This window comes from Chiloscyllium plagiosum, unplaced genomic scaffold (genome assembly GCF_037043375.1).
Source record: "Chiloscyllium plagiosum isolate Xiang-an unplaced genomic scaffold, Cpla_swu_hap1 HiC_scaffold_23, whole genome shotgun sequence".
NCBI classification, from domain to species: domain Eukaryota; kingdom Metazoa; phylum Chordata; class Chondrichthyes; order Orectolobiformes; family Hemiscylliidae; genus Chiloscyllium; species Chiloscyllium plagiosum.
Window position 1 is genome coordinate 59,752,395 of NW_028270161.1, and position 25,133 is coordinate 59,777,527.

The 25,133-nt window shown below is 41.2% G+C and overlaps 1 protein-coding gene across 1 annotated transcript in view; it reads left to right on the forward strand.

The window, feature by feature from the left end:
• Positions 1–25,133, forward strand: part of cfap54 (cilia and flagella associated 54) — a 527,984-nt gene that overhangs the window by 177,887 nt on the left and 324,964 nt on the right. The window contains exons 22-26 of the mRNA XM_087999737.1: positions 4,917–5,009; positions 6,751–6,936; positions 12,302–12,441; positions 22,010–22,157; positions 24,059–24,214. Of these exons, the coding sequence (XP_087855863.1) occupies positions 4,917–5,009; positions 6,751–6,936; positions 12,302–12,441; positions 22,010–22,157; positions 24,059–24,214 (723 nt within the window). The remainder of the gene's footprint in view (positions 1–4,916; positions 5,010–6,750; positions 6,937–12,301; positions 12,442–22,009; positions 22,158–24,058; positions 24,215–25,133) is intronic.

Here is a 25,133-nt window from a genome sequence, read left to right on the forward strand (position 1 = left end):
CCATGTCTCTGTTGCTATTGGGCGGGGAGGGGGGCTGTCTATCGAAAACTCCCAATAAACTTACAGTTCCTTTCCTATTTCTGACTTCTACCCATACTGAGTCAGTAGGCAAACTCTCCTCAACAACTTCCCTTTCTACAGATGTGATACTATCCCTTGATTAGAAATGCCATTCCTCCACCTTTTTACCTCCACCCCCCCTACCCATTCCTTTTGAAACATCTAAACCCTGGAACATCCAACAACCATCCCTGCCCCTGTGATATCCAAGTCTCCATAACAGTCCAACATCATAGTTCCAGCTACTGATCCATGCTCTGAGCTCGTCACTCTTATTCCTGATACTTTTTGCATTAAAATAAACATACTTCAATCCATCACACTGACTGCACCCTTGCCCAATCTCGGCATGCTATATCTGGCTGTTCACTACCTACTCCATCATCTGATCCACAGCTCCGGTTCCCATCCCCCTGCCAATCTAGTTTAATCCCACCTGAAGCGCTCTAACGTCCTGCCCAGGATATTGGTGCCCTTCCAGTTCAGGTGCAACCTTTCCCAGAAGGTATCCCAATGATCCACATACCTGAAGCCCTCCCTCCTACACCAGCTCTGCAGCCAAATGTTCATCTGCACTCACTCTCTATTCCTAGCCTCACTAGTACGTGGCACCGGTAGCAATCCTGAGATTACTACTCTCCTTCTCCTGCTTTCTAACTTCCAAATTAACTCCGTATATTCTCTTTTCAGGTCCTCCTCCCTTTCCCTACCTATATCATTGGTACTGATGTGTCCCAGGACTTCTGGCTGCTCTCCCGCCCCTTAAGAATCGAGTAGATTCAATCTGAGACATCCCTGACTCTGGCTCCCAGGAGGCAACATACCATCTGAGACTCTTGCTCATGACCACAGAATCTCCAACCTGTTCCTCTCATGATTGAATCTCCTGTCACTATCGCTGTCCTATTCTCCCTCTTCCCTTCTAAACCACAGAGTCGGGCTCAATGCCAGATACCTAGCTACTGTGGCTTTCCCCTGATAGGTCCCCCCCTCCAACAGTATCCAAAATGGTTTACTTATTACTGAGGGGAACGGCCATAGGGACTCCATGCACTGTCTGCCTATTTCCTTTTTCTGTTGTACTTCTACACTCATGGCCTCATTTGGTGATCCTCCTTACTACAATTACTAAACTCGTTTCTTTCTTATTTAGCCTATTACCTCTATCTTCTAGTTTACTCACACTTTAAGTTCTAGCTTTTCTCCCCTTTGAACTAGTTGTGGAAAACCATCCTCTGACAATCTAGTTTAAATCCACCCCAACAGTTTTAGTAAGCCTCCCATGTGGGTGTTGCTCCTGTTTCTGTTCAGATGTAACCCATTCAACATGTACAGGTCCCACCTCCCCAGTAAAGATCCAATGCTTTAGGAATCTAAAGCCTCCCCCTCACCTTCGCACACTGTCCCTCAAGCCACATATTCATCTATTCTATCCTTCTATTCCTGTACTCAGTACTGTGTGGCACTGGAAGTAATCTGGAGATTATTACCTTTGAAGTCTTTTTTTTCTTTTTGTTTCCTTTCTTATTCCCTAAAGTCAGCTTGCAGGACCTCATTTCTCTTTTGTCCTATGTCATGGGTCCATGACCTATGGCTATACGCTGTCCTCCTTCTGAATGCAGTTCCAAGATACCTTGCCCAGGAAGCAACAACCACCCTGGAATCACATTTACTGCTGCAGGAATGCCTGTCTCTCACAGAACAATGCCAACTTCCGAAGTGGGACATGCAGCTGGAGGACTGGGTAACCATCCTATCCCACTGTCTGCGAAGGTCACAGCTACATTGAAATTCTACGCATTTGGCATCTTCCAAGGAACTACTGGGGACTTGTGAAGGATCTCCCAATCATTCACCCTCAAATGTATAAAGGCTGTTGCTGATACCATTTGTCTCAGATCATACTGTTTCATCTCGTTGTCCATGAAGAGGTCAGTGCTGTAGCTGACAAGAAGGATTTGCAACATAGTTGGTTTCTTGCAGATGCAGTGTACAATAGTCTGCATACATATCTCATTGAGAAGCCCATATTAGGACACATGTTGAACAAGAGGAAAGATTTCTATTTCATCAATGTACAAGTAATCTGAAATCATCAGTATCTATTTCTTATAACTTTGCTCACAGTACCCTGGGTGATACCCTGATGACTATATCCTTGTGAATTCTGATGTTGCTGCTGTGTTTCAGGGCCAGATACCTTACAAGCCTGGTTACTCAGGTCCAGGCCTACCCACTGTAACCATGGCTGATGACTCAGTTACACAACCCATTGAATGAGGTGGCAAGGAGTTATAATACTATTCGTTCTTTAACTAGGCCTAACCTGGAAGAGACAACAGGCTTCCTGAAGATTAGATTCTGATGTTTGGATTATCTGGAGGGGCCTCACAAAATACTGCAGACACAGTGTGCCACATAATCCTAACATGCTATGTTGTGCAGGTTTGAAGCAGGCATAAGAGGAGATAGATGCTAATGAGCTGGGAGAGCTACAGCAGTCTTCTGAGGAAGAGGATGAGACATTGAGCAGGAAGAACATCACCTTATGTATGACACAATGCAGTGGCATTAGGAGCCACAAGCCAGATAGGGCTTAATTAACACTCCATTCTTGTAGATGGAAATCGTTGGCGCTCAACTTTCAACAGTCTGTTTCTGTTACTTTCAACAGTCTGTTTCTGTTCTAAGAGACAAATACAGCTTCTGTTTGTTTAATTTCTGTGGACCTTTGGTGCCGATTGAGTAAAGGTAGCTGTTTGGAAACATTTGATGTCTTCCCTGCATGTGATGGTAGACACTGATAAAGTGTTGGGCTATGATAGACATTTGGGAAGAGTAAAAATGATGTAAAATGTTTTAAGGCAGAATGTGGCTAAGCACAGGTAAGCTATGTAGGTTGGTAAATGTGAGACAATTGCATAATAAAACTCGCTCGACTATGTGAAGAGAAACCCTCCATAAAACTCAATAAAACTGATGCTTTCAATTTGATAAGATTTAGCTCAATTGCTCAAGAACACAGCAGCTGGTGGACTGTAAATTCAATTCGTTTCATTTATTCTTCTCATGTGGAGTCGCAGGTAAACCAGGTGGTGATGAAAGCATTTGGTACACTTGCCTTTATTGGTTAGTGCATTGAGTATGGGTATTGGGTGGGTTGCAGCTGTACAGGACATCAGTGAGGCCACTTTTAGAATACTGTGTTCAGTTGTAGTCTCCCTACTACAAAAAGGCTGTTGTGAAACTTGAAAGGGTTCAGAAAAGATTTATAAGGATGTTGTCAGGGTTAGAGAGTTTGACCTATAGGGAGAGACTGAATATGTTGGGGCTATTTTCCCTGGAGCATCGGAGTCTGAGGGATGACCCTATTGAAGTTTATAAAATTCATGAAGGCATGGATAGGGTAAATAGTCAAGGTCTTTTCCCTAAGGGTGGGGAAGTCCAAAACTAGATGGCATATGTTTAAGGTGAGAGGGGAAAGATTAAAAGGGACCTGAGGTGCAACTTTTTCTAATAGAGTGTGGTGCTTATATGGAATGAGCTGCCAGAGGAAGTGGTAGAGACTGGTACAATTACAATATTTAAAAGGCATCTGGATTGGTATATGAATAGGAAAGGGTTTTGAGGGATATGGGCCTAATGCTAGCAAATGGCATGAAATTAATTTAGGATATCTAATCGGTATGGACCGTTTGGTCCGAAGGGTCTTTTCTATGCTGTACATCTCTATGGCTCAATGACAGCAGGTTCACCATTTGTCACCTATCCCTAATTGCCCTTGAACTCATTGGTAATCTAAGCCATTTCAGAGGAACGTTAAGAGTCAACCACATTGTTGTTGATCACCAGTCATATGTAAGTCAGGCCAGGTAATAATGACTGCTTTCCTTCCTGAAAGATGATTGTGGACCAAATCCATTCGGTTAGAAAGTTCATGGTCACCATTACTATCTTTCAATTGTAATTTTCTTTTGATTAATTGAATTGAAATTCCACCAGCTATGAGGCTAAGATTTGAGCTGCTGATCCCAGGCCATTAGCCTTGGCTTCTGGCTTGCAGGTAAAGTGACTGCACTACTCTACCCTGAGTCATGATAAAGTTTCCAGTTAGAACTTTAATACTGTTCATTGCAAAAAATGACTTTAATCATTGGATAATGTACCCTTGAATAACGTAATAGACATTTATTTTCTAATCTAAGTTCTATCATTAATAGCTGTATTAAAGTCATTCTTAACTTAAAGTATTTCATGATGCTAGCTCAGGTTGTCAATGCCTTCTGAACTTGACTGTTAAAAGGTTGCCAACTTCATACCAGGGCTCCCCAGTGATTCATGACCCCGCCAGGATGTCATGAACCTCATCACCTCATCATAGGCTTGACTCCATGAAAATAGAGGGAGATTCTACAATACCCATCCCATCACTAGAACCACAAGGAATGTGAATGTTGCATGCAGGCTTGTTCCCTTATTCCACCTCTGAGAAAATACCACCTCTGAGAATGGAGGTGGTACTCCCAGAATATGGTCCTACCTGTCATTTTTAAATACCACTCACCAGTCTTCTGGCATGGAAGGAAACCAGAAAAAGTGGCTGACCATCTTGATCACCACATTCTTTACCTAAAAAGGCTGAAGATTGGCACTAGGCAACAGAACCACTGCAGACATGATAGACCAAATGGCCTCCTTTGCACCATAACTATTCTGTGATTCTGTGAAATGTATCATAGTACCTATAAATATACTATGACTTTAATGGTTTGAAGGCATAAAATATGCTTACATTATATGCTTATATTTTTAATCATTGAAAACATATTGAGAACCTTTCCTCTGTCTTTGTTAAGGTTTACTGGTATCGCATATTTGGCCGTACTGCAACAGGAAGCATTCTCAAAGTACGCCTCAAGGATTCTCATCTTCAGAGTACAGGAATACAGGTACAGAAATAAAACCCATTTAAAGTCATAGAGCTGTACAGTATGGAAACAGACCCTTCAGTTCAACTTGTTCATGTCGACCAGATAACGTAAATTAATCTAGTTCCATTTGCCAGCATTTGGCCCATATCCTCGAAACCCTTCTTATTCATGTATCCAGATTTCTTTTCCAGTAGTTGAATGGCAATTAATTATCATATTGTGATATTTTGTGTCATACAATTTCTATTTAATAATTTTTAGTCATGCATTTTTAGTGTTACATCTTGGCTCAGACTGTCGCCAAGCAGGTATTCTTAAAATCAGGAAAACCTAGATTCTAAGATTCCTGCCCCATTCCCATTTCCAGCATCTTTAACTGGTAGAGGTAGTTAGATCACATGCCGCACTTCCAATTTCACTGGTTCTGTTGTGGGGAGAGGACATTTCAACCCTTTCCCACACCCCTCAATTTTATTAAGTTAGGCCTATTCTATTAGTAAGCATGATACATGCCCTCACAGAGGAGTCATAAACTCAAAGGAATTCCTCATTTCAGATCAGCAATAAAAAAAATTCCTTCGACATCCCTATTGATATAAATTGCCTCCATAACTTCTCATGAAGCTGTAAATCAATCATAGTCTCAAAATAAAAAATATTTTGCCCAGTTTAGACATCTTAACTTGTGCACCTAAAAAAAATTAGTCATTGGAAGCTACATCAATATAAGATTGAGTTTCTCATGATTAATTATATTTCAATAAAACAAAGTGTTCACTTCCTTTCAAGCTGTGTAAATATTGCGTGCTGAACTCCATGCCATTCTTGGGGCTCAGCTAAACATTCGTTCTGAAGTCATCTGGCAACTTTATCAACAGAAGCAAGCAGCTTTTATTTCCAAATGGCTTAATTATGAATGACTAATTCATGTATTTCAGCAGGAAATGTTTGAAGGGAAGTATAAGTGTAGTTTGATACCTCTACTATCTTGTAATGACTTGATTTTTTTTTAATGTGGTCTTTCAATGCCTGTGATTTTAGTAGAACAAGGTGATAGAATCTAAAATGCATAAAAAGTTTCTGACATTTCTATTGTGAATGACTCTGGTTGATTAAGTGCTTGTAAATTGAGCACTTCTTTTCAAAGTATTATTTGAAATCATTCTTCTTTTGTCAGTTTCAGGATCGTTTCAATGAATTACCATATTTTCTGCTGGCAAATTGGTTCTGTACATTGTGAATCCTAGGAGAGTGGATTAGGGTATAGGGAAATGACTTGGAGATATTCGGGACATATGAAGAGAATGGTTTGGTTTGGAAGGGTATGGGAATGGATGTGGGAGTGAATCGGTGGAAAGGTGAAGGTTTGGTGGTCATGATTGCAACTGGACAGTGAGCATTTTATCTTGCTGGGCTACATTATTGCCTCTATATTACACTCAATTCAACATGAAAAGTGAACTGAGGCTTCCATAGCAGAGATGGATTTGTGGAATTGGGACCTTGTCTAATGTAACACACCTTTCCCTAACGTCTTACAGCCCACTCTAAGATAAAGAGGAAGTAGGTAGCAGCTATTAATTTATATGTCTGAGCACATACATATGGGGAACATTTGTAACAGGGATGGAAAGAAGTGTAAGACTGAATAATTAATTAGTAAACTGTATCTGCGAAGGGAAATGTCTTGGTGTTATGTTTGACTGATGGGCTTGGATTTAAGTTAATAATAATACACTGATTTTTCTTCTCATTGAAGGTGCCAGCATTTGGAGAGTGCTTACTGGAAGTAAAAGACCTTGAACCTAATGAAAAATACATATTTGCAGTTGCTGCTTATTCAGAAGATGGAACAATCATTGGAAATGGAATTGGGGAAACGACAAAGCCAATCCTAGCATATTATCCTCTTCCTATCCTTACAGCATGGACCTACCTTTGTCAGGTACAACTATTCTCCAGCAGACAATTTTGAATTATGTGTTAGTCTGTGTTAGTGAGTTGGAACCCATTTTACATCGTTTCCTATTTGTATCTCCATTGAAGTGAAGTGTAAAATCGTCTGCTGTCTTATATCACAGTTGAACGAAAGCAGAGTAGTATTCAAGGTTTTACTTGGATGAAAGACTGACCAATTTCCCCTCTGGCTTGGGATATGCTTGGTAGATCATTTTGTGGCTTCCAAAGTGCACATGTGGCTCATGACTGACTTTGCCGAGGATCTTTGTTTTCTTGTGACTCTAAGAGATTTAACAGGATGTAGTCGGGAATGGAGGGTTTGAGTTATCAGGTTGGATGGCTGAGACCTTTTTCATTGGAGTGTAGGAGGTTGAGGGGTGACCTTTTGGGGTTTTATAAAATCATGAGGCTTATAGATAAGATGTTGTTGTGGTTCTGTTCGCCGAGCTGGGAATTTGTGTTGCAGACATTTTGTCCCCTGTCTAGGTGACATCCTAAGTGTTTGGGAGCCTCCTGTGAAGCGCTTTTGTGATGTTTCCTCCGGCATTTATAGTGGTTTGAATCTGCCACTTCCGGTTGTCAGTTCCAGCTGTCCGTTGCAATGGTCGGTATATTGGGTCCAGGTCGATGTGCTTATTGATTGAATCTGTGGATGAGCACCATGCCTCTAGGAATTCCCTGGCTGTTCTCTGTTTGGCTTGTCCCATAATAGTAGTGTTGTCCCAGTCGAATTCATGTTGCTTGTCATCTGTGTGTGTGGCTACTAAGGATAGCTTATCGTGTCGTTTTGTGGCTAGTTGGTGTTCATGGATGCGGATCGTTAGCTGTCTTCCTGTTTGTCCTATGTAGTGTTTTGTGCAGTCCTTGCATGGGATTTTGTACACTACATTGGTTTTCCTCATGCTGGGTATTGGGTCCTTTGTTCTGGTGAGTTGTTGTCTGAGAGTGGCTGTTGGTTTGTGTGCTGTTATGAGTCCTAGTGGTCGCAGTAGTCTGGCTGTTAGTTCGGAAGTGCTCTTGGTGTATGGTAGTGTGGCTAGTCCTTTAGGTTGCGGCATGTCCTTGTTCCATTGTCTTTCCCTTAGGCATCTGTTGATGAAATTGCGGGGATATCCGTTTTTAGCGAATACATTGTATAGGTGTTCTTCTTCTTTTTGCAGTTCTAGTGTACTGCAGTATGTTGTGGCCCTTTTGAATAGTGTCTTGATGCAACTTCTTTTGTGTGTGTTGGGGTGGTTGCTTTCGTAGTTCAGGACTTGGTCTGTGTGTGTGGCTTTCCTGTATACCTTTGTGGTGAATTCTCCGTTAGGTGTTCTCTGTACCATCACGTCTAGGAATGGGAGTTGGTTGTCCTTTTCTTCCTCTCTAGTGAATCGGATTCCTGTGAGTGTGGCATTGATGATCTGGTGTGTGTTCTCTATTTCTGTGTTTTTAATGATTACAAAGGTGTCATCTACATATCTGACCTAGAGTTTGGGTTGAATTTGCAGTAAGACTGTTTGTTCTAATCTTTGCATTACCGCTTCTGCTATGAGTCCAGAGATGGGTGAGCCAGTGGGTGTGCTGTTGATTTGTTCATATATTTGTTACGAGCACCCGAGCTACAAATCTTCTTGCAAACTTTGAAGATAAGATGTGCAAGGCAGTTTGCACAACTCCATGTGCAGTTTGCAAGCTGCATTGCAGTGTGGAAGGAATGTGGGAGCTGAGATCAGCTGGTGAGATGGCCTGATTTGGTTCTCTGGGACAGTAACTGAGCTCCTAATATCGTTCTTATGCTCCCTACCCTAACCCTTACCACACCCCCTTGCCACATTGCATAACCCTATCATTCATCCAGCATCCCCTACATACAATGCTTTGGCATCACGCAGCAATGGGTGCAGGTGAAGGAAAATTAATATGTACCAATCAAATAAAACTCTCATTGAAATTTCTGTCATTGATGCTGGAAAGAAAAGCTGTAGTCCTATATAGAAAATAATTCCCTAGGTGACATGAGGCTGTGTAAACAAGCAAGCATGTATTCAGGAACCACAACAATATGAATTATTACTACAACTGAGTAAAATTGTCAGTCATTTGCCTGATCAACAATGTAAACACGACTGATTACTCACAACTTTTGGAGCTTGGCTTTGATTCCATAATGGCCATAGCTATTGCAACATTGGCCCAAATTTTCCAAAAGGATTACAGTTGTAGCAGTGAAGGTTGGAGTTACATATCGAGATCCTGTGGAAATCCCATTGCAGCTGGCTTTGCGAGAATTGTCTGGGAAGTTGAAACTTCTGAAAGACATTTAGTAACCTTCCAAGTAGTCCTCAGCACTGAGTTTGATTCAGATAAACCACTTCTTCCTGATCTTCTTCCTGATCTTTGCATCACACCTTTTGACTCCCAACTGAAACGTCATCCACCTCATGCCACATAAATGACACCCAAGGCTTTATTCAGCTCATCAACTCAAAGCCCCCTTGACCTCTAACAACTTTCCTGACTCCCCTAGGGATCTGACATCACACTCCTTTCCACTCCACCTGACTCCCATCCTTCTATTTAGACATGAACCCCTTCTGTCCCCTTAGCCTCCAATTTCTCCTCCCCCTACCTCACCCCCCCTCATCTCCAGCACCTGTACCCTTCACATAGCTGGCACCTGTACCCCATACCACCTATCTCCCTACTAACTCAATCACTTGGTACCTGTACCTGTCAACTGCTTGTTATCCTTGCTCTTCACCCACCTGCCACCTGACTGCACCTTATTATCTTAACCACCTGGCATTCTAACCTCTACATCATTCATTGACCTGTCATCCTACTCCCCCACTTAGCTGGCACTCTCCCCTCATACTTAGCTTCTCTCAAAAGCTGCCAATTTGGCAGCTGGGCTTCATGCATACCTGGAATGGAAGGCTCCTGTCTCAGACTTCACTTGAAAAACTGCACCAAATATTAAATGGCAATTTTTTAATTGATCTGGATCAGAAATGAGGACTCTGATTCAGAATCAATTCATTAGCTTTCAGATCCAGAACATTCTACCCAAACACCCCAACCTCATCTCTGCCAACTACCTCGCAAAACTGAACTAAACAGATCTTAGAATCTCTACAGTATGGAAGCAGGCCCTTCAGCCCAACAAGTCAATACTGAACCTCTGAAAAGTCTCCCATCCAAACCCATTGCTCTATATTTACCACTGACCAATGCACCTAACCTACACATCCCTGAACACTACAGGCAATTTAGCATGGCCAAATCACCTAACCTGCACATCTTTGGATTGTGGGAGGAAACCGGAGCACCCGGAGGAAACCCATGCAGACACGGGGAGAATATGCAAACTACAAACAGACTGTCGCCTTAGGCTGGAATTGAACCCAGCTCCCTAGCACTTTGAGGCAGCAGTTCTAACCACTGTGTCACCATGCCAATGGGATGTTCTTGTCTATTTCGGTGTTAAAGTATGGCACTGGATGTCTTAGATGGCGTCACATCCACCATGGCCTATGCTCATTGTGAAATCTGGACCAAGCATATACTCGTCGGCTTATTTCGCATAAAAGTGTGTTCTGAGGAAAGTTAATGCCGAATCATTAAATGAATGGAGAGATTAAATACTTGACCACAAAGGCACCTTCCAGAGTTGCTTGTTCTGGCACCATATTTTAAGGCCACCCAGGTACCCCATCACTCCAGAATAAAGAGCAGCTACTGCTCCCACTCCATCCTACAGATGCCTGCCAAGCATCAATAACCATCTCCAACTTTTACTCTTGCTTCAATAGAGGCTCTGCTCCATGTTGTCTTGGCCATGTTGTCTTGGCCAGGGAGATCCTCCTTTCCTTTTGAAGGGCATAGGAAGTCCTACCATTACACCTGGGCAGCCTGTGCCAATCATAGGAAGGATGTTCTGTCTATGTCTACCCCTGTACAGCCGTGTTTCACAGACACACCCACCTCATGAAGAGCTCATACCCACCACATACTGATGATTTTCTAAAACTTTCATGGCACCGAGCCTCCCAATCATTCACTGGTGAGGGGTCACTTCCTGGCAGGCCTGTGCAAATTCGTTGAGTACCCATACACATATTCCAAATGGCTGACCTGTTTGTGTTTTGGATTCCACATTCCCATCTACCCCTGATCACGTTTGATTTCCCAACCTCACAACAATATATCTATCTCCAACTCAAAAATCTCCACCACCTTCTGAGGACTCTGAAAAAAAAAAAAAATTCCTTCAGCTTCTTAAAGATTCAAGTTGAAACTCTGCACATGGATTAGTATTGTGATAACAATAGTAGCAGCTACATAGAACATAGAAAAATACAGCGCAGTACAGGCCCTTTGGCCCTCGATGTTGCACCGATCCAAGCCAACCTAACCTACACTAGCCCACTATCCTCCATATGCCTATCCAATGCCTGTTTAAATGCCCATAAAGAGGGAGAGTCCGCCACTGCTACTGGCAGGGCATTCCATGAACTCACGACTCGATGAGTAAAGAATCTACCCCTAACATCTGTTAGAGGTAGCTAATGGGACAACATTAACAGCTAATAGAACAACATGATAGTGAAAGAAAAATAGCACCTAAAGGAGAACTGTACTGTTAAATAAATGAACAGTGGTGAAAAAAGATGAAACTTAAGAGAAGCTTAAGGGGAGTTATTAGTTCAAGAAGTGAAATAATAATTGAGTATTATCATGAAATAACAAAGTTTTACCAAAGTTTGCCATTGACCTCTTAAAGTCTATTTATTAAGCAATTCCACTTATCCAAGGCCAATCAGTGAGTACAAAGGAGGAAATCCAGCAGTGCTGTTGTACTATTAAATAGACAAAGAGAAGGCTTTCATCCTGGGGTGGACAAAGTGAAAAATCATACAACACCAGGTTATAGTCCAACAGGTTTATTTGGAAGTATTAGTTTTCAGACCCCTGGTGTTGTGTGATTTTTAACTTGGAAAATGTTGGTAATATTGTCAGAAAGATGGAAAACCTGCTGGACTTCACCACCTGTCTTTATTTGCATGTATTATTAAAAAGAAATGGGCAGCAGCAGTGTTGGTGAAAACTATTTTGAGAAAGTGAGGCAGTGATTGTTCTTAAGGCCATCTCTCTGCTGTTCCTGCTTGGCCTCATGGATGTTCAGAGAAAACTAACTTTCCACCCATAAACAAAGGGAAATGCACACTGCTAGCAGTCTTTACTAGTTTAGTTAATGAACTTATCTAATTACTTGTTGACAATTTTATTTAAAATGTTGCTGTTTTCTGTCACAGAATCATTACAGAAAGTTGCATGCTAACTCAATTATAATTTAATGTTTTTTTTAGGTTGCATATCAGTTAGGACACTATCCAGTGTCTAAAGCAGCCATCTCCATTTTATGGAAACACTTTGTTACAGACAAATGTTTACAACAAAATAAATGCCTTGTTTCTCACAAGACTGATTGGTGCATCTCTCCGAAAAGGTACAGTTATTACAAATTGTATGGAAGATTTTTCTCCCACTCCAGGTACAATTTATTTTAACATAGAAATGTAGAAGGAAAGAGCAGAAGTAAACCATTTCTCCATTCAAGTCTGTGTAGCCATTCAACATGGTCAAGGCAGTCCTTAGGAACATAGAATGATACAGCACAGGAACAGACCCTTCAGCCCACCATGTCTGTGCTGACCATGATGCCATTCTAAACTAATCCCATCTGCCTGCATATTATACATGTCCATCTATTCTCTGCCTGTTCATATGTCTGTCTAAATGCCTCTTAAACTTTGCTAATGTATCTGCTTCTATCACATTTCCTTGCAATGCATTCCAGGACCTACTATCCTTTGTGTAACAAATTTAGCACATTTCCCTTAAACCTTTCCCCTCTCACTTTAAACCTTTGCCCCCGGTATTTGATATTTCCACCCTGGGAAAAAGACTCCAACTATCCACTCTATCCATGCCTCTCATATTTTAATTAATTAATAATTCATAATAATTGAATTAATAATAATCTTAAGCTCTAGTGTAAGCAATCCTTGTTTGTCCAACCTCTCCTTGTAGCTAATACACTCCAATCCAGGCAACATCCTGATAAGTCTCTATTGTACCCACTCCAAAGCCTTCACTCCTTCCTATAGTGTGGCGACCAGCACTGCACACAATGCTCCAAATGTGGTCAAATTAAAAGCTTATATACCTGCAACATGACTTGCCCCAACCGATGAAGGCAAGTATGCATTTGACCACCCAAAATGCATCACCTTGCACTTGTTCAGATTAAGCTCCATCTGCCATTTCTCCCCTCAACTTTCCAATTGATCTTTATCCTGTTGTATCTTTTGACCACTGTCCTCAATATCCACTAATTTTCGTATATTCTGCAAATGTGCTAATCATTCCATCTAAGTCATTTATGTATTAGAAACAGCAGGGATCCCAGCACTGATCCTTGCACAGCACCACTGGTCATAGACCTCCAGTCAGAAAAGCACCCCTCCACAACCATCATTGTCTCCTATGACCTAGCCAATTTTTAAATTCAAGTTGCCAGCTTATCATGGATCCAGTACAACTTAATGTCCTAGACCATAATATTTAGTTCAATGCCATTTTCCTGCTTTCTCTCCATATACCTTGATGTCTTTAATATCTAAATATCTATCAATCTCTTTCTTGAATATATCCTAGTGATTTGGGCCTTCACAGTCTATCAAAGTTTGGTGAAAAAATGTTTCTCCATCTTAGGCTTAAATGTCTACCCCATCCTGATATTGTGACCCTTGGTTCTAAATTCCCCAGACTAGAGAAACAACCTCCTTGAATCCAATCTGTTTAGCCCTGTTAACATTTTTTTTATTTGCTCATACACTCAATTTATCTAAATTGCCCTGAAGGATCCTTGTATCCTCCTTACAACTCATAATCTCACCTAGTTTTGCGTCATAAGCAAACTTGGAAGTGTTGCATATGCCTTCCTCATTCAAGTCATTTATTTATCGTGAATAGTTGAGGCCCAAGTACTGATCCTAGTATACCTCTAGTGACTGCCTGCTAACTGGAAAAAGACCATTATTTCCACTCCATTTCTGGTCTGTCAACCACTTCTCAAGTTATGCCAGTATAATCCCTCTAATCCCATGTGCTTTAGTTTAGTCCACTCGTCTCTTGTGTGATACCTTATTGAAATCCAAGTACACCATTTCCACTGGTTCTCCCTTATCTATTCTACTCATTACACTCCCAAAGATTCCAGCAGATTAATTAAAGATGATTTCCCTTTCATAAACCCACGCTGATTTTGTCTAATCCCCATATGCTTTCCATGTGCTTAGTCATCACGTTTTTTACACTAGATACTAACATTTTCCTCACTTTTGATGTTAGGCTAACTGGTCTGTGATTCACTTCTTTTTCTTGTCTCCGTTTTTTAAAAAATATTGCAATTACATTTGCTTCAATCTGTAGTAACTGCTCCAGAACCTATAGAATTTTGAAAAATGACCACTAATGCATGCAATATTTTCAAGACCCTACTCTGCAGTGTAGATGATCAGACCCTGGGAATTTGTCAATTTTCAACCGTATTAATTTCTGCAGTGTTTTTTTTGCTAATGTTGCCTTTCTTCAGTTTCCCCCCTCTCATTAGATCCTTGGTTCCCTATCATTTCTGGGAAATTATTTGTGTCCTCTTTTGTGAAGATAGAACAACAATATTTGTTCACTTGTCTACAGATCCCTGAAGTTGGCAGGACAGATTAAAAAGGTAGTTGAGAGAGAATATAGCGTGCTTGCCTTTATTAATCATACATAGTAAGAGCAGGTTATGTTGGAGATGTACAAAACTTTAGATAGGCCACAGCTGACATATCGTTTGCAGTTCTAGTCACCGCAATGGAAAGGATGTGTTTGCACTGGAGGGAGTTCAAAGGAAATTCACCAGGATGATGCCTAGGATGAAGTACTTCAGCTATGAAGAGAGGCTGGGGACGTTGGGGTTGTTTTCTTTCGAGCAGAAAAAGCTGAGAAGGTAGGGGAGGAAACTTAACAGCAATGTAAAAGATTTAGGAGTCAGTTAGCTTAGTTGACTGGATGGCTGATTCACAATGCAGCATGGTGCCAACATTGGCTGAAGTTGTCATGAAGGAATCCCCTTTTCAACCGGTTCCCTCACCTCAGACGTGGTGACCCTCAGGTTATACCACCATCAGTGGGCGGCACGGTGGCACAGTGGTTAGCACTGCTGCCTCGCAGCGCCAGAGACCCGGGTTCAATTCCCGACTCAGGCGACTGACTGTGTGGAGTTTGCACGTTCTCCTCGTGTCTGCGTGGGTTTCCTCCGGGGGCTCCGGTTTCCTCCCACAGTGCAAAGATGTGCAAGTCAGGTGAATTGGCCATGCTAAATTGCCCGTAGTGTTAGGTAAAGGGGTAAATGTAAGGGTATGGGTGGGTTACGCTTCGGCGGGTCGGTGTGGACTTGTTGGGCCGAAGGGCCTGTTTCCACACTGTAAGTAATCTAATCTAATCAGTCATCTCTCACTAATGAGAGAGCAGCCCATGGTCTGGTGAGACGACAGTCACTTTACCTTTCCCTGTACGATTGTGAGGGGTATGGATAGGGTGAACAGATAGCAACTGTTCCCCTTAGTTGAAAGGTTAATGACAAAACAGCATAATTTTAAAGTGAAAGGCAGGAGGTTTAGAGGGGATTTGAGGAAAACCTTTTCACCCAGACGGTAGTGGAGGTCTGGATTGCACTGCATGGACGGGTATTTGAGGTGGGAAACCTTACAGCCTTTAAAAAGGTACTTGGATGAACACTTGAAATGTTATAAAATTCAAAGCTATGTACCTCGTGTGGGAATGTGGGACTAGTGTAATTGGTAGTGTTTGCTCGCAGTATACATTCAATAGGCTGAAGGACCTCTTCTGCCCTGTATGATTCAAAGATTCTAGGTATCTCAGACAGTATTATTGTGTGGACTGTTAATCTATAAATCCAAATAATGTTTTGGGGAACCGGGTTAAAATCCTGCAATGGTAAAGAATGCAATTTGAATTCAATAAAATCTGGAATTAAGGTTTTAATGATGACCATGAAACTGTTATTGATTATTGGAAAAACCAATTTGATTCACTAATGCAGGGAACTGCCATCCTCACCTGATCTGGCTCTTGTGTGACTTCAGGCACCCAGCAATGTAATTGTCTCTTAACTGTCCTTATGACAATGAGGGATGGGCAATAAATGTTGGCCTGACTAGTGACGGCCTCATCCTATAAATGAAAAAAGGAATTCAGTAGATTGTGAGGGAATGAGGGTGGACTGTAAAACAAAATGTCTGTGTTCATATTATCATCAGCCTGCTTGTCATATAAAGTAGCTGAATTAAGGTGCGCCAGTATTAAGAATGGAATGAGCAAGAATGTGCCTTTTTCCTCTATATTTTCAGCAATATCAGATACCTAGTACCTTGCAGACAAGTGTCCTCTTCGTGGAACTCTTTTACAAACATCCTGTGACCTCCTTCTGCTCTTCTCCCAATCTTGTGTTCTAATCTTTTCCTTAAGTGGGTGTCAATGGTTCTATAGCACTGTGTTTAGATGATGTTTCTGACATAGCTGAAGAGCTATGGCAGAAACATCAGAGGAGCAGCAGGTGGAGCAACAGGTGGCTCTATCAGGTTCAATTCATGTAAATACACATTACTTCTTTAACTGATTTTTGTTCATACACAGAGTGTGTTTGATGCTGCTGGGCAAACATTTATTGCCCATTCCTAATTACACTTGAAAAGCTGGTGATGAGCTGCTTTCATGAACCACTGCAATCCATTCAGTGTATGTGTATCACAATGCCATTAGGAAGTCAGTATCAGGACTCGACCAGGCAACACTGAAGTCATAGAGTCATAGAGATGTACAGCATGGAAACAGACCCTTCGGTCCAACCCGTCCATGACGACCAGATATCCCAACCCAATCTAGTCCCACCTGCCAGCACCTGGCCCATATCCCTCTAAACCCTTCCAATTCATATACCCATCCAAATGCCTTTTCAATGTTGCAATTGTATCAGCCTCCACCACTTCCTCTGCGTGAAAAAGTTGCCCCTTTTCCAAGTCAGTACGGTGAGGGGCACTTGCGGATTGTGGTGATCCTACATGTTGACTGCTCTCATCCTTTTAAATGGTAATGGTTGTGGCTTTAGAAGATGCTGTCAAAAGATCTTTAGTGAATTTCTGCAGTAAATCTTCTAAATGGTAGACACTGCTGCAACTGAAGGTTGAGGCATTAAATGTCTGTGTGTTTGTGCCAACCAAGTAGGCAATCTTGCCCTGGTTGGTGTCAGACGTATTGAGAATTGTTGGATCGGCACTCATCCAGGGAAGTTGGCCATATTCCATCACAATCCTGACTTATACCTTGTAGATGGTGGACAGTGGACAGGGAGTTTGGAGGTTATTTACTTGCCACAGGCTTAAAAGTCAATACATTTTCAAGACCAGATAAAATGGATCCCAGACTGTTAAGAGAGGCAAGGGTTGTTGGCAATAATTTTCAATTCATCTCTGGCCACAGGGAGGACAGCCAATGTGGTATACTTATTCAAGAAGGGAGAAAGAGATAAACCAGGAAATTACAGACCAGTTGGTTCAACCTGGTGAAGCTGTTGGAAATAATTCCAAGGGACAGAATTAATCTGCATTTGGAGAGGCAGCATTAAGAACAGTTAGTTTGGTTTTGTTCAGGAGGTCATGTCTGACCAACTTGATTACATTTTTCAAAGAGGTAACCAGGTGTGTAAATGAGGGCAATGCATTTGACGTATTCTACTTGGACTTCAGCAAGGCTTTAGGATATGGTCCTGCATGATAGACTGATAGCAAAGGTAAGAGCCTATTGAATTCAAGGAAATTTGGAAAGTTGGATGCAGATTTGGATGAGTGGCACGAAGCAGAGCGGGATGGTCGAGCGGAGTTTTTATGACTGGAAATCTGTATCTGCACAGACCAATTTTAGGATCCTTGTTGTTTGTATTATAGTGAAATGATATAGACTTGAATGTAGGAGAGTTGATTCGTAAATGTGAGGACGATATGAAAATTGATGAGGTGTTAGTAGTGTGGAAGATAGCCTTAGATTACACAAGAGTAATGAGGGGCATATCAGATGGACTGATCAGTAGCAAATAGAATTCAATCTAAATATATGTGAGAGAGTGCATACGGAAAGGATAAACAAGGCAAGGGAGTACGTAAAAAGTGGTTGGACCCTGATAAGCACCTACTTTAGAAATGAGACAGCACAGAAAGGGGCCATTCGGCCTATCTTGACCATGTCAACCCAGAGGCACATAGATAGCCTTTTTAATCCCACCTTCTTGCTTGTGGCCCATAACCCTCTACCTTGCAGCCCAAAGGGTGCAGTGCACACTCAGGTGCTTTTTAAAAAGAGTTTAGGGTCTCTGCCTCCACCACCAACTCGGGCAGCAAATTCCAGACACCCACCACCCTCTGTGCTTAAACAAAGTAGTTTTCCCTCACGTCCCCTTTAATCCTTCTGTCACTTAATTTGAATTTGTGACCCCAGGCTTTTGAACTCTCTGCCAAGGGAAGCTGGTTCTTCTTGTCTACTCTATCTCTCCCCACAATGTTGTGTACCTTAATTATGTCACCCCTCAGCCTTCTCTGTTCCAGGAAAAACAACTTCAACTTCTCCAATCTCTCCTCATAGCTACAATTCCCCAGCCCTTTGCAACATTCTAGTAAATCTTCTCTGGACTCTCCAGAAATATTATGTCCTTCCTCTAATGTGGTGACCAGAAGTGCACACAATACTCCAGTTGTGGGCTCACAGTATTTTCTTTAATCATTATATCCTTATTTTTGTATTCTATACTTTTATCAGTAAAAGACAGCATTCCATATACCTTCTTTACAACCGTATCTACTTGTACTGCTACATTTTGGGGACAGGAGGTTTCAAGAGGATGTGATGAAATACCTTTCCATCCGGGCGATGGTAGATATCTGGAACTCATAAGGCCTGGAAAGGTCAGAACTCACTACCTATAAGAGACTTCTCACTACCCTTATAACACTTAAACAGTATTTGGATGTACACTTGCGATGCCAAGGCAATCAAGGCTTTGGGCCAAGTGCTGGAAAATAGGATTAAAGTAGTTAGGAGCTTGTTTTTGAATGGTGCAAACTCAATGGGTTTTTTTTAATGGGCTCTTTGTAGTGATTGGAACAATGTCAGCTAGGTGGATTTCACAGAATATAAGTTCCCTGGATGTCAATAAAGTTTTCTGCTCTTGTTGTTTCTTCACTGTGTCCTATACCTGCACACTCATGACATGGGTGCTGGGAAAAATAAGCATTGCTGCTGTTTGGTGAAAGAAGAAAAAAATCAGGAGATTAGAATCTCAGTACAGAAAATAAAAAATAAGTTCCCTGATTGGGAACCTGGTCCAAACAGGGAATCCTAGCTGACAGGAGAGTCAGGGGTTCTGTTCACTCTAGGATCCACCTCTCTGATGGCTGGGTCAGTGTTATGTCCTATGCATGTGTAAACAAAGGGTGACTTGGTGATGGGATACCAGCTTTCATGGAGTTATTTTACTCTTGATCACAGTAACCTGTATGCAGAATTACCAGACTCTGTTGTAGCCACTGTTTTTACATGGCTAATCCACTTCAATTTCTGGTGAAAGTTGACCCCCAGGATGGTGATTCGTGGGAATTAAGAGATGGTTATCCCATTGAATGTTGAGGGCTGATGATTTGTGAAAGATTATCATTGCCTGCACTTGTGAAGTACTGATGTTACTTAGCACTTGTCAGCCCAAACCTGAATATTGTCCAGATTTTGCTGCATTTGGACATGCTGTTAACACTTAAAACAATCACTGAAGCACACACCAGAGACTAAAAGAACTGGCCCAGCAAACTGAAGATCTGATTATTTACTGCCAGGAAAATTGCCGTGTAACCTAATTGCCAGAGCTTATCTTGTGATGTCACTTCACCACTTCAGGTCCTAACTACCGCACACAGCAGTAAAAAAAATCCCAAAGTGCTTCACAGGAGTGCGATAAACTATAACACCAAACCATTTCAGGATTTAGGTCACGTCGGGCCAGCTTTTTAAAAAGTTCTTTCATGGTGGAACAATTATAATGGGGCATGTGGAAGATAGCAGAATTGGGGTGCCCAGATAATCTAGCAAGTAATGAGGCTGGTGGAAATTACACAGTTTAGGAGGGGCCACAACATTGAATGAAACAAACACAGAATGTTGGAGAATCTCAGCAGGTCTGGCAACATCTATAAAGAGCGAGAAACAGTTAATGTTTTGATTCTGGTATGACTATTCTTCAGAACTTTGAACATGTTTCTGAAAAAGAGTCCTACCGGACTGGAAACATTAACTCTGTTTCTCTCTCCAAAGATGCAACCAGACCTGCTGAGTTTCGCCAACATTCTCTATGTTTGGTCAAAATTTTCAGTATCTTCAGTATTTTGCTTTTAACAATATAGCATGGTGTAAAAACCAGAATGAGAATATTAAAAATAAGGCATTGCTTTAGTGGTAACTGATGTAGTTCAATGAGTAAGGGTGATGAGACTTGCTTTGAATTAAGTAAAAACAAGGACTGCAGATGCTGGAAACCAGATTCTAGATTAGAATGGTGCTGGAAAAGCACAGCAGTTCAGGCAGCATCCGAAGAGCTTTGAATTAAGATGGGGGGAGCACAGTTTTGGGTGACCTCAAGTTTATGGACGGTAGAATGTGCTGGATTATATAGGTCTAAAGGCACAAAGGCATGCTTGGATGAGGGTTTTTCTGGCATACGATGGCTTCCATCAAACAAGGAATAGGTGAGTCACTGGCTAGACTAGCATTTTGTACTCATTACTTATGTCCTTGAGAGGTTCATGGCGAGTCATATTCTTGAACCACTGCTAGTCCATGTGCTATAGATACACCCACAGTATTGGGAAGGGAGTTACAGGACTGTGACCATAACACTGAAGGGCACCCATTGCTTTCCACCTGAATTAAATTTCACTCAATGGCATTAGTCTTCATGATTTTTAGTTAGAGGGAAGTTTTGCTTATGCACACTGGATATAGGACAAACAGCTTGGTGATGGAGAAACAACAGAAGTGTTGAGTGAGACAGTGAAGATGAGTGTTAACAGCAGCCATAATGAAGCAAGAAGTAGATGCAGGAACTTTGCTGGAAACCACAAAAAAATTAAATGACCCAAAACTTCATTAGATTCAGTTATGAATTAATTGCTGGGTATTAATTAATCCACTCTGTCATACATGTACTTAAGATTACTCAAGGTACACAAATTCATCTCCTTTCTTTTAAGAATTAAAGTCTGGAACAAGCATGCTCAAAACCATTGTTTCTTGCGATACAATCAGCATCTAAAGAAGCCTGAGGCTGGAACATGGTTGTGTTTTTTTTCATTCCTGCTGCCCAACATTGGGCCATGATACCTTTGGCTCTAATGACAAATGGCATTTCACCAGAAAGCTGCCTTGGTTAAGCAAGATTTGGACTGGGGTGTACAAAGTTAAAAATCACACAACACCAGGTTATAGTCCAACAGGTTTAATTGGAAGCACACTAGCTTTCGGAGCGTCTATCACCTGATGAAGGAGCAATGCTCCGAAAGCTGGTGTGCTTCCAATTAAACCTGTTGGACTATAACCTGGTGTTGTGTGATTTTTAACTTTGGTTAAGCAAGCAACTTTTTTTCATTTTGTGGGTGGCCAATCTGATGGTGAGAAAATATTGACAGAGTCTACAATGGTTGGCCATTAATTGCCTTAATTTGCAATTTGTTTTCGTGTAGCAGTCAGCTGGTTTTGTTTCTTATGCACTTTGGAAAAGGCTGCCCAGAAATATTGATAATATGAATCTGTTGAAGTGTCTGACAAAAATAAATTAAAATATCTACTTTGAACAACAGTATATTAAAAAAATGCTTCTCACATTAACAATATTCACAATTTATTTTTAGCTTAAACAATGATGCTGTACACCTGGCATCACCCATCCTTCTGCGGAGATTTCTGGCATGCATCTTCATTGATTCTGATATTAGTTGCCATGAAGATGCTGTTTACTGTGACTCTTTGTCTGATAGTGGACCTCTCTACAATGGGCAAGTATGTTCTGAAGTGAAATTAATGATTAGCAATATAATTGAAGTTCTATATATTCAATGGATATAGTAAGATCAAGTTATTAAAATTTTTCTTTGTAGCTGTGGTTTAATCATGTTCTATGTAAATCTAATCATTGATTTTCCAAATTAAAAACAGAATACTGGAAATACTCAGCAGGTCAAACAGTATTTGTGGAGATAAAAACAGACTTAATGTGCAGACATTTACATATGGTGGCAAGCTGGAGGTGCAGAGACACAGACATATTAGCCTGGACCAGAACGTGGATATCTGCATTCCTGCAGTCATTGTTTGTTGGGAATGAGATTGGCTGCCTTCTGCACGGAGAGCACATAGTAATGTCTCAGTTAGGGGTGATGTAATGGCCCCTAGATTTTGACACCTACAGAGCTGCTCACTGCTGTGTGCAGGGACTGTTGTTTTAATGGAGGTGTCCTTGTCCTCATATGGTGGCACGGCAGCCCAGTGGTTAGCATTGCTGCCTCACAGCGCCAGGCATCCAGGTTTGATTCCAGTCTCAGGCAACTGTCTTTGTGGAGTTTGCAGATTCTCCCCGTGTCTGCGTTGGTTTCCTCCCACGGTCCAAAGATGTGCAGGTCAGGTGAATTGGCCATGCTAAACTGCCCATTGTGTTCTGGGATGTGTAGGTTAGGCGCATTAGTCAGGGGAAATGTAAAGTAACAGGGTAGGGGAATAGATCTGGATGGGATACTCTTTGGAGGGTTGGTGTGGACTTGTTGGGCCAAAGTGGCCTGTTTCTACACTGTAGGGTTTCTTTGATAACAGCGAAAGTGGTTTCTCAAGAGGTGGTCCCCCCACTGCTCTGAGATAGGCTTTGGCCCTCATAATCCTTTTTTATCTCTCCAATCCTGCCAGAGCAGTGTCCACCTCTCCAGTTCTTGAGTAGTGGCTCCTCTGGGTGATAGCATTGAGAGGCCGTCTGGGTTTCCTTGGAGTCTGCCTATCAGGATGTGACCAGCTATGTGCTATAAGTCATGTGGCTTTGTGGCTGCTGTGCTGTTACATTGCTGGTGAGGAGCAACACGGGATTGCCATTGCTTCTCCTGGTGTACTGTATCCTTTTAAAGATGACACAGGCTCAAGCAGTGTCAGTCTTTTGGCAGATATCAGGTGAGAAATGAGTTATTTTGGGAACTGTTTGGTGGTAATGGGCTAGAATCAGGCAGGAGGACACCATAGAGACTGGATAAGTAGTTAATGAGGCAGGTCTGTAAAATGTGCCAAGAGATCTTGTTATGCCTTTCGGAGAGAAATCCTTCATGAAACTTTATAAAACTGACAGCCAGAATGTGGAAGGGTCAGCTCAGTATGTATAATGTATGCTACTTGGATCAGACTGAAAATGAGACTTTTTGTTTGTATTACTGGATTTATTTGACCATGTTGTCTGTAACATTTATATCACTATTTTGTTTTTAATTAAAAATCTGCTTAAATTAAAATCTTAAGTTCTTTGCTGACTCTATTGGATCTTAAAGCAGGAATGTAAAATTCAACATTGGCTAGTTACACAGGATTACAAATGTCCAGTTGTATCAAAAGGAAGAAATTAAAATATCCAATTTGAACAGATCGTTCAATTAGTTAAAATATAGAAGTTAGTGAAAGACTCATGTGCAGTCCTTAGCTTTCAGTTTTATCACATCCTGTAATTGACAAAATTGCCAAAAAACCCAATAGTAAGTTCGTCAAAATCAGAATAAGATTCAAGGAAATCAAGGAAATCAAAACAAGAACAATGACATGAAATTGAGGAACTATTTGCTAATTCCAGTAAGTATTCATATTTAATCAAGTATTATTTTCTGAATATTGCTCATTTTTTACATTTGATAATGAATAGTGTTATTAATTTTCAGCTTAGTAGATTGGCTAAATGTGAAAGAATTCTGGTGGCCATTGAACTTGCCAGTTGGATCAATGATGTCAATCAAGCACTGCAGGCTGTTGTCCAGTGCTACGGACTTCTTGCCCCCCTGATCTTTCACAGGATTCCTTCAACTCCAGTTGTACAGGTTAGAAGTTTAAAAAACTAAGAGGACCACAACATTTTGTATCTGCCGGACTTGGTTTTTTGAGTGCTGCTTTGCATCTTTTTGCATTTTGTATGTGATAACTAACTACATTTCAAAAGTGCTTTCTTGGCTAGAGTCCACTTTAGGATGTCATGAGGTTGTAAAAAGTGCTACAGGAATTCAAGTTTTTCTTCCTTTTCCAAAGGGCATGTGTGTTGCGTGTGTACATTCCTGTTACTGGCCATGTTGAATAGCATTTCAGTGAGGAGGTTGGTTTAGGAGTGAGTTTCAGCAGTGTGCAGAAAAGGTATATGATGACCTCAATCAGTGGATAATGCTGTTTTGTCACTGATGTTGCCATTTTGTGGTAACAGTTAAAAACCTATGAAATAGGAACTGAAGTACCTTGAGCCAATTCCATCATTCAACTTCCACTTTAATTGCACTTCCCCATCTACTCTCCATACCCCTTTATTCACAGAGAAATTAAAACTGATCTATCTCAGGCTTGACTACATTTAATGATACACAAAGCTTCAGATTCCAAAGAGACACAATTTCCTCTTGAGTGAAAAAATTCTTCATCTCAGTATTAAGCGTGACAATAAAAAAGTCTAAATCTCCAGAGAAAATCTAGTGATCAGCCACTTCTATAGTATTTTAGATTCCCCAAGAAGTTAAGTATCAACCAAATTGTTGTGGATTGGGAGTTACATGTCAGCTAAATCAGGCAAGGGCAGCAGGTTTCCTTCCCTAAAGGACATTAGTGAACCAGATGGATTTATCCAACAATTGAAAACAGTTTTGTGGTAATCATTAGACTCCAGGTATTTTTTAAATTGAATTGAAATTCCACCATTTACTCTGACATGATTCAAACCTCGGTCCCAGAGTATTTCTCTGGATTAATAAACTAATG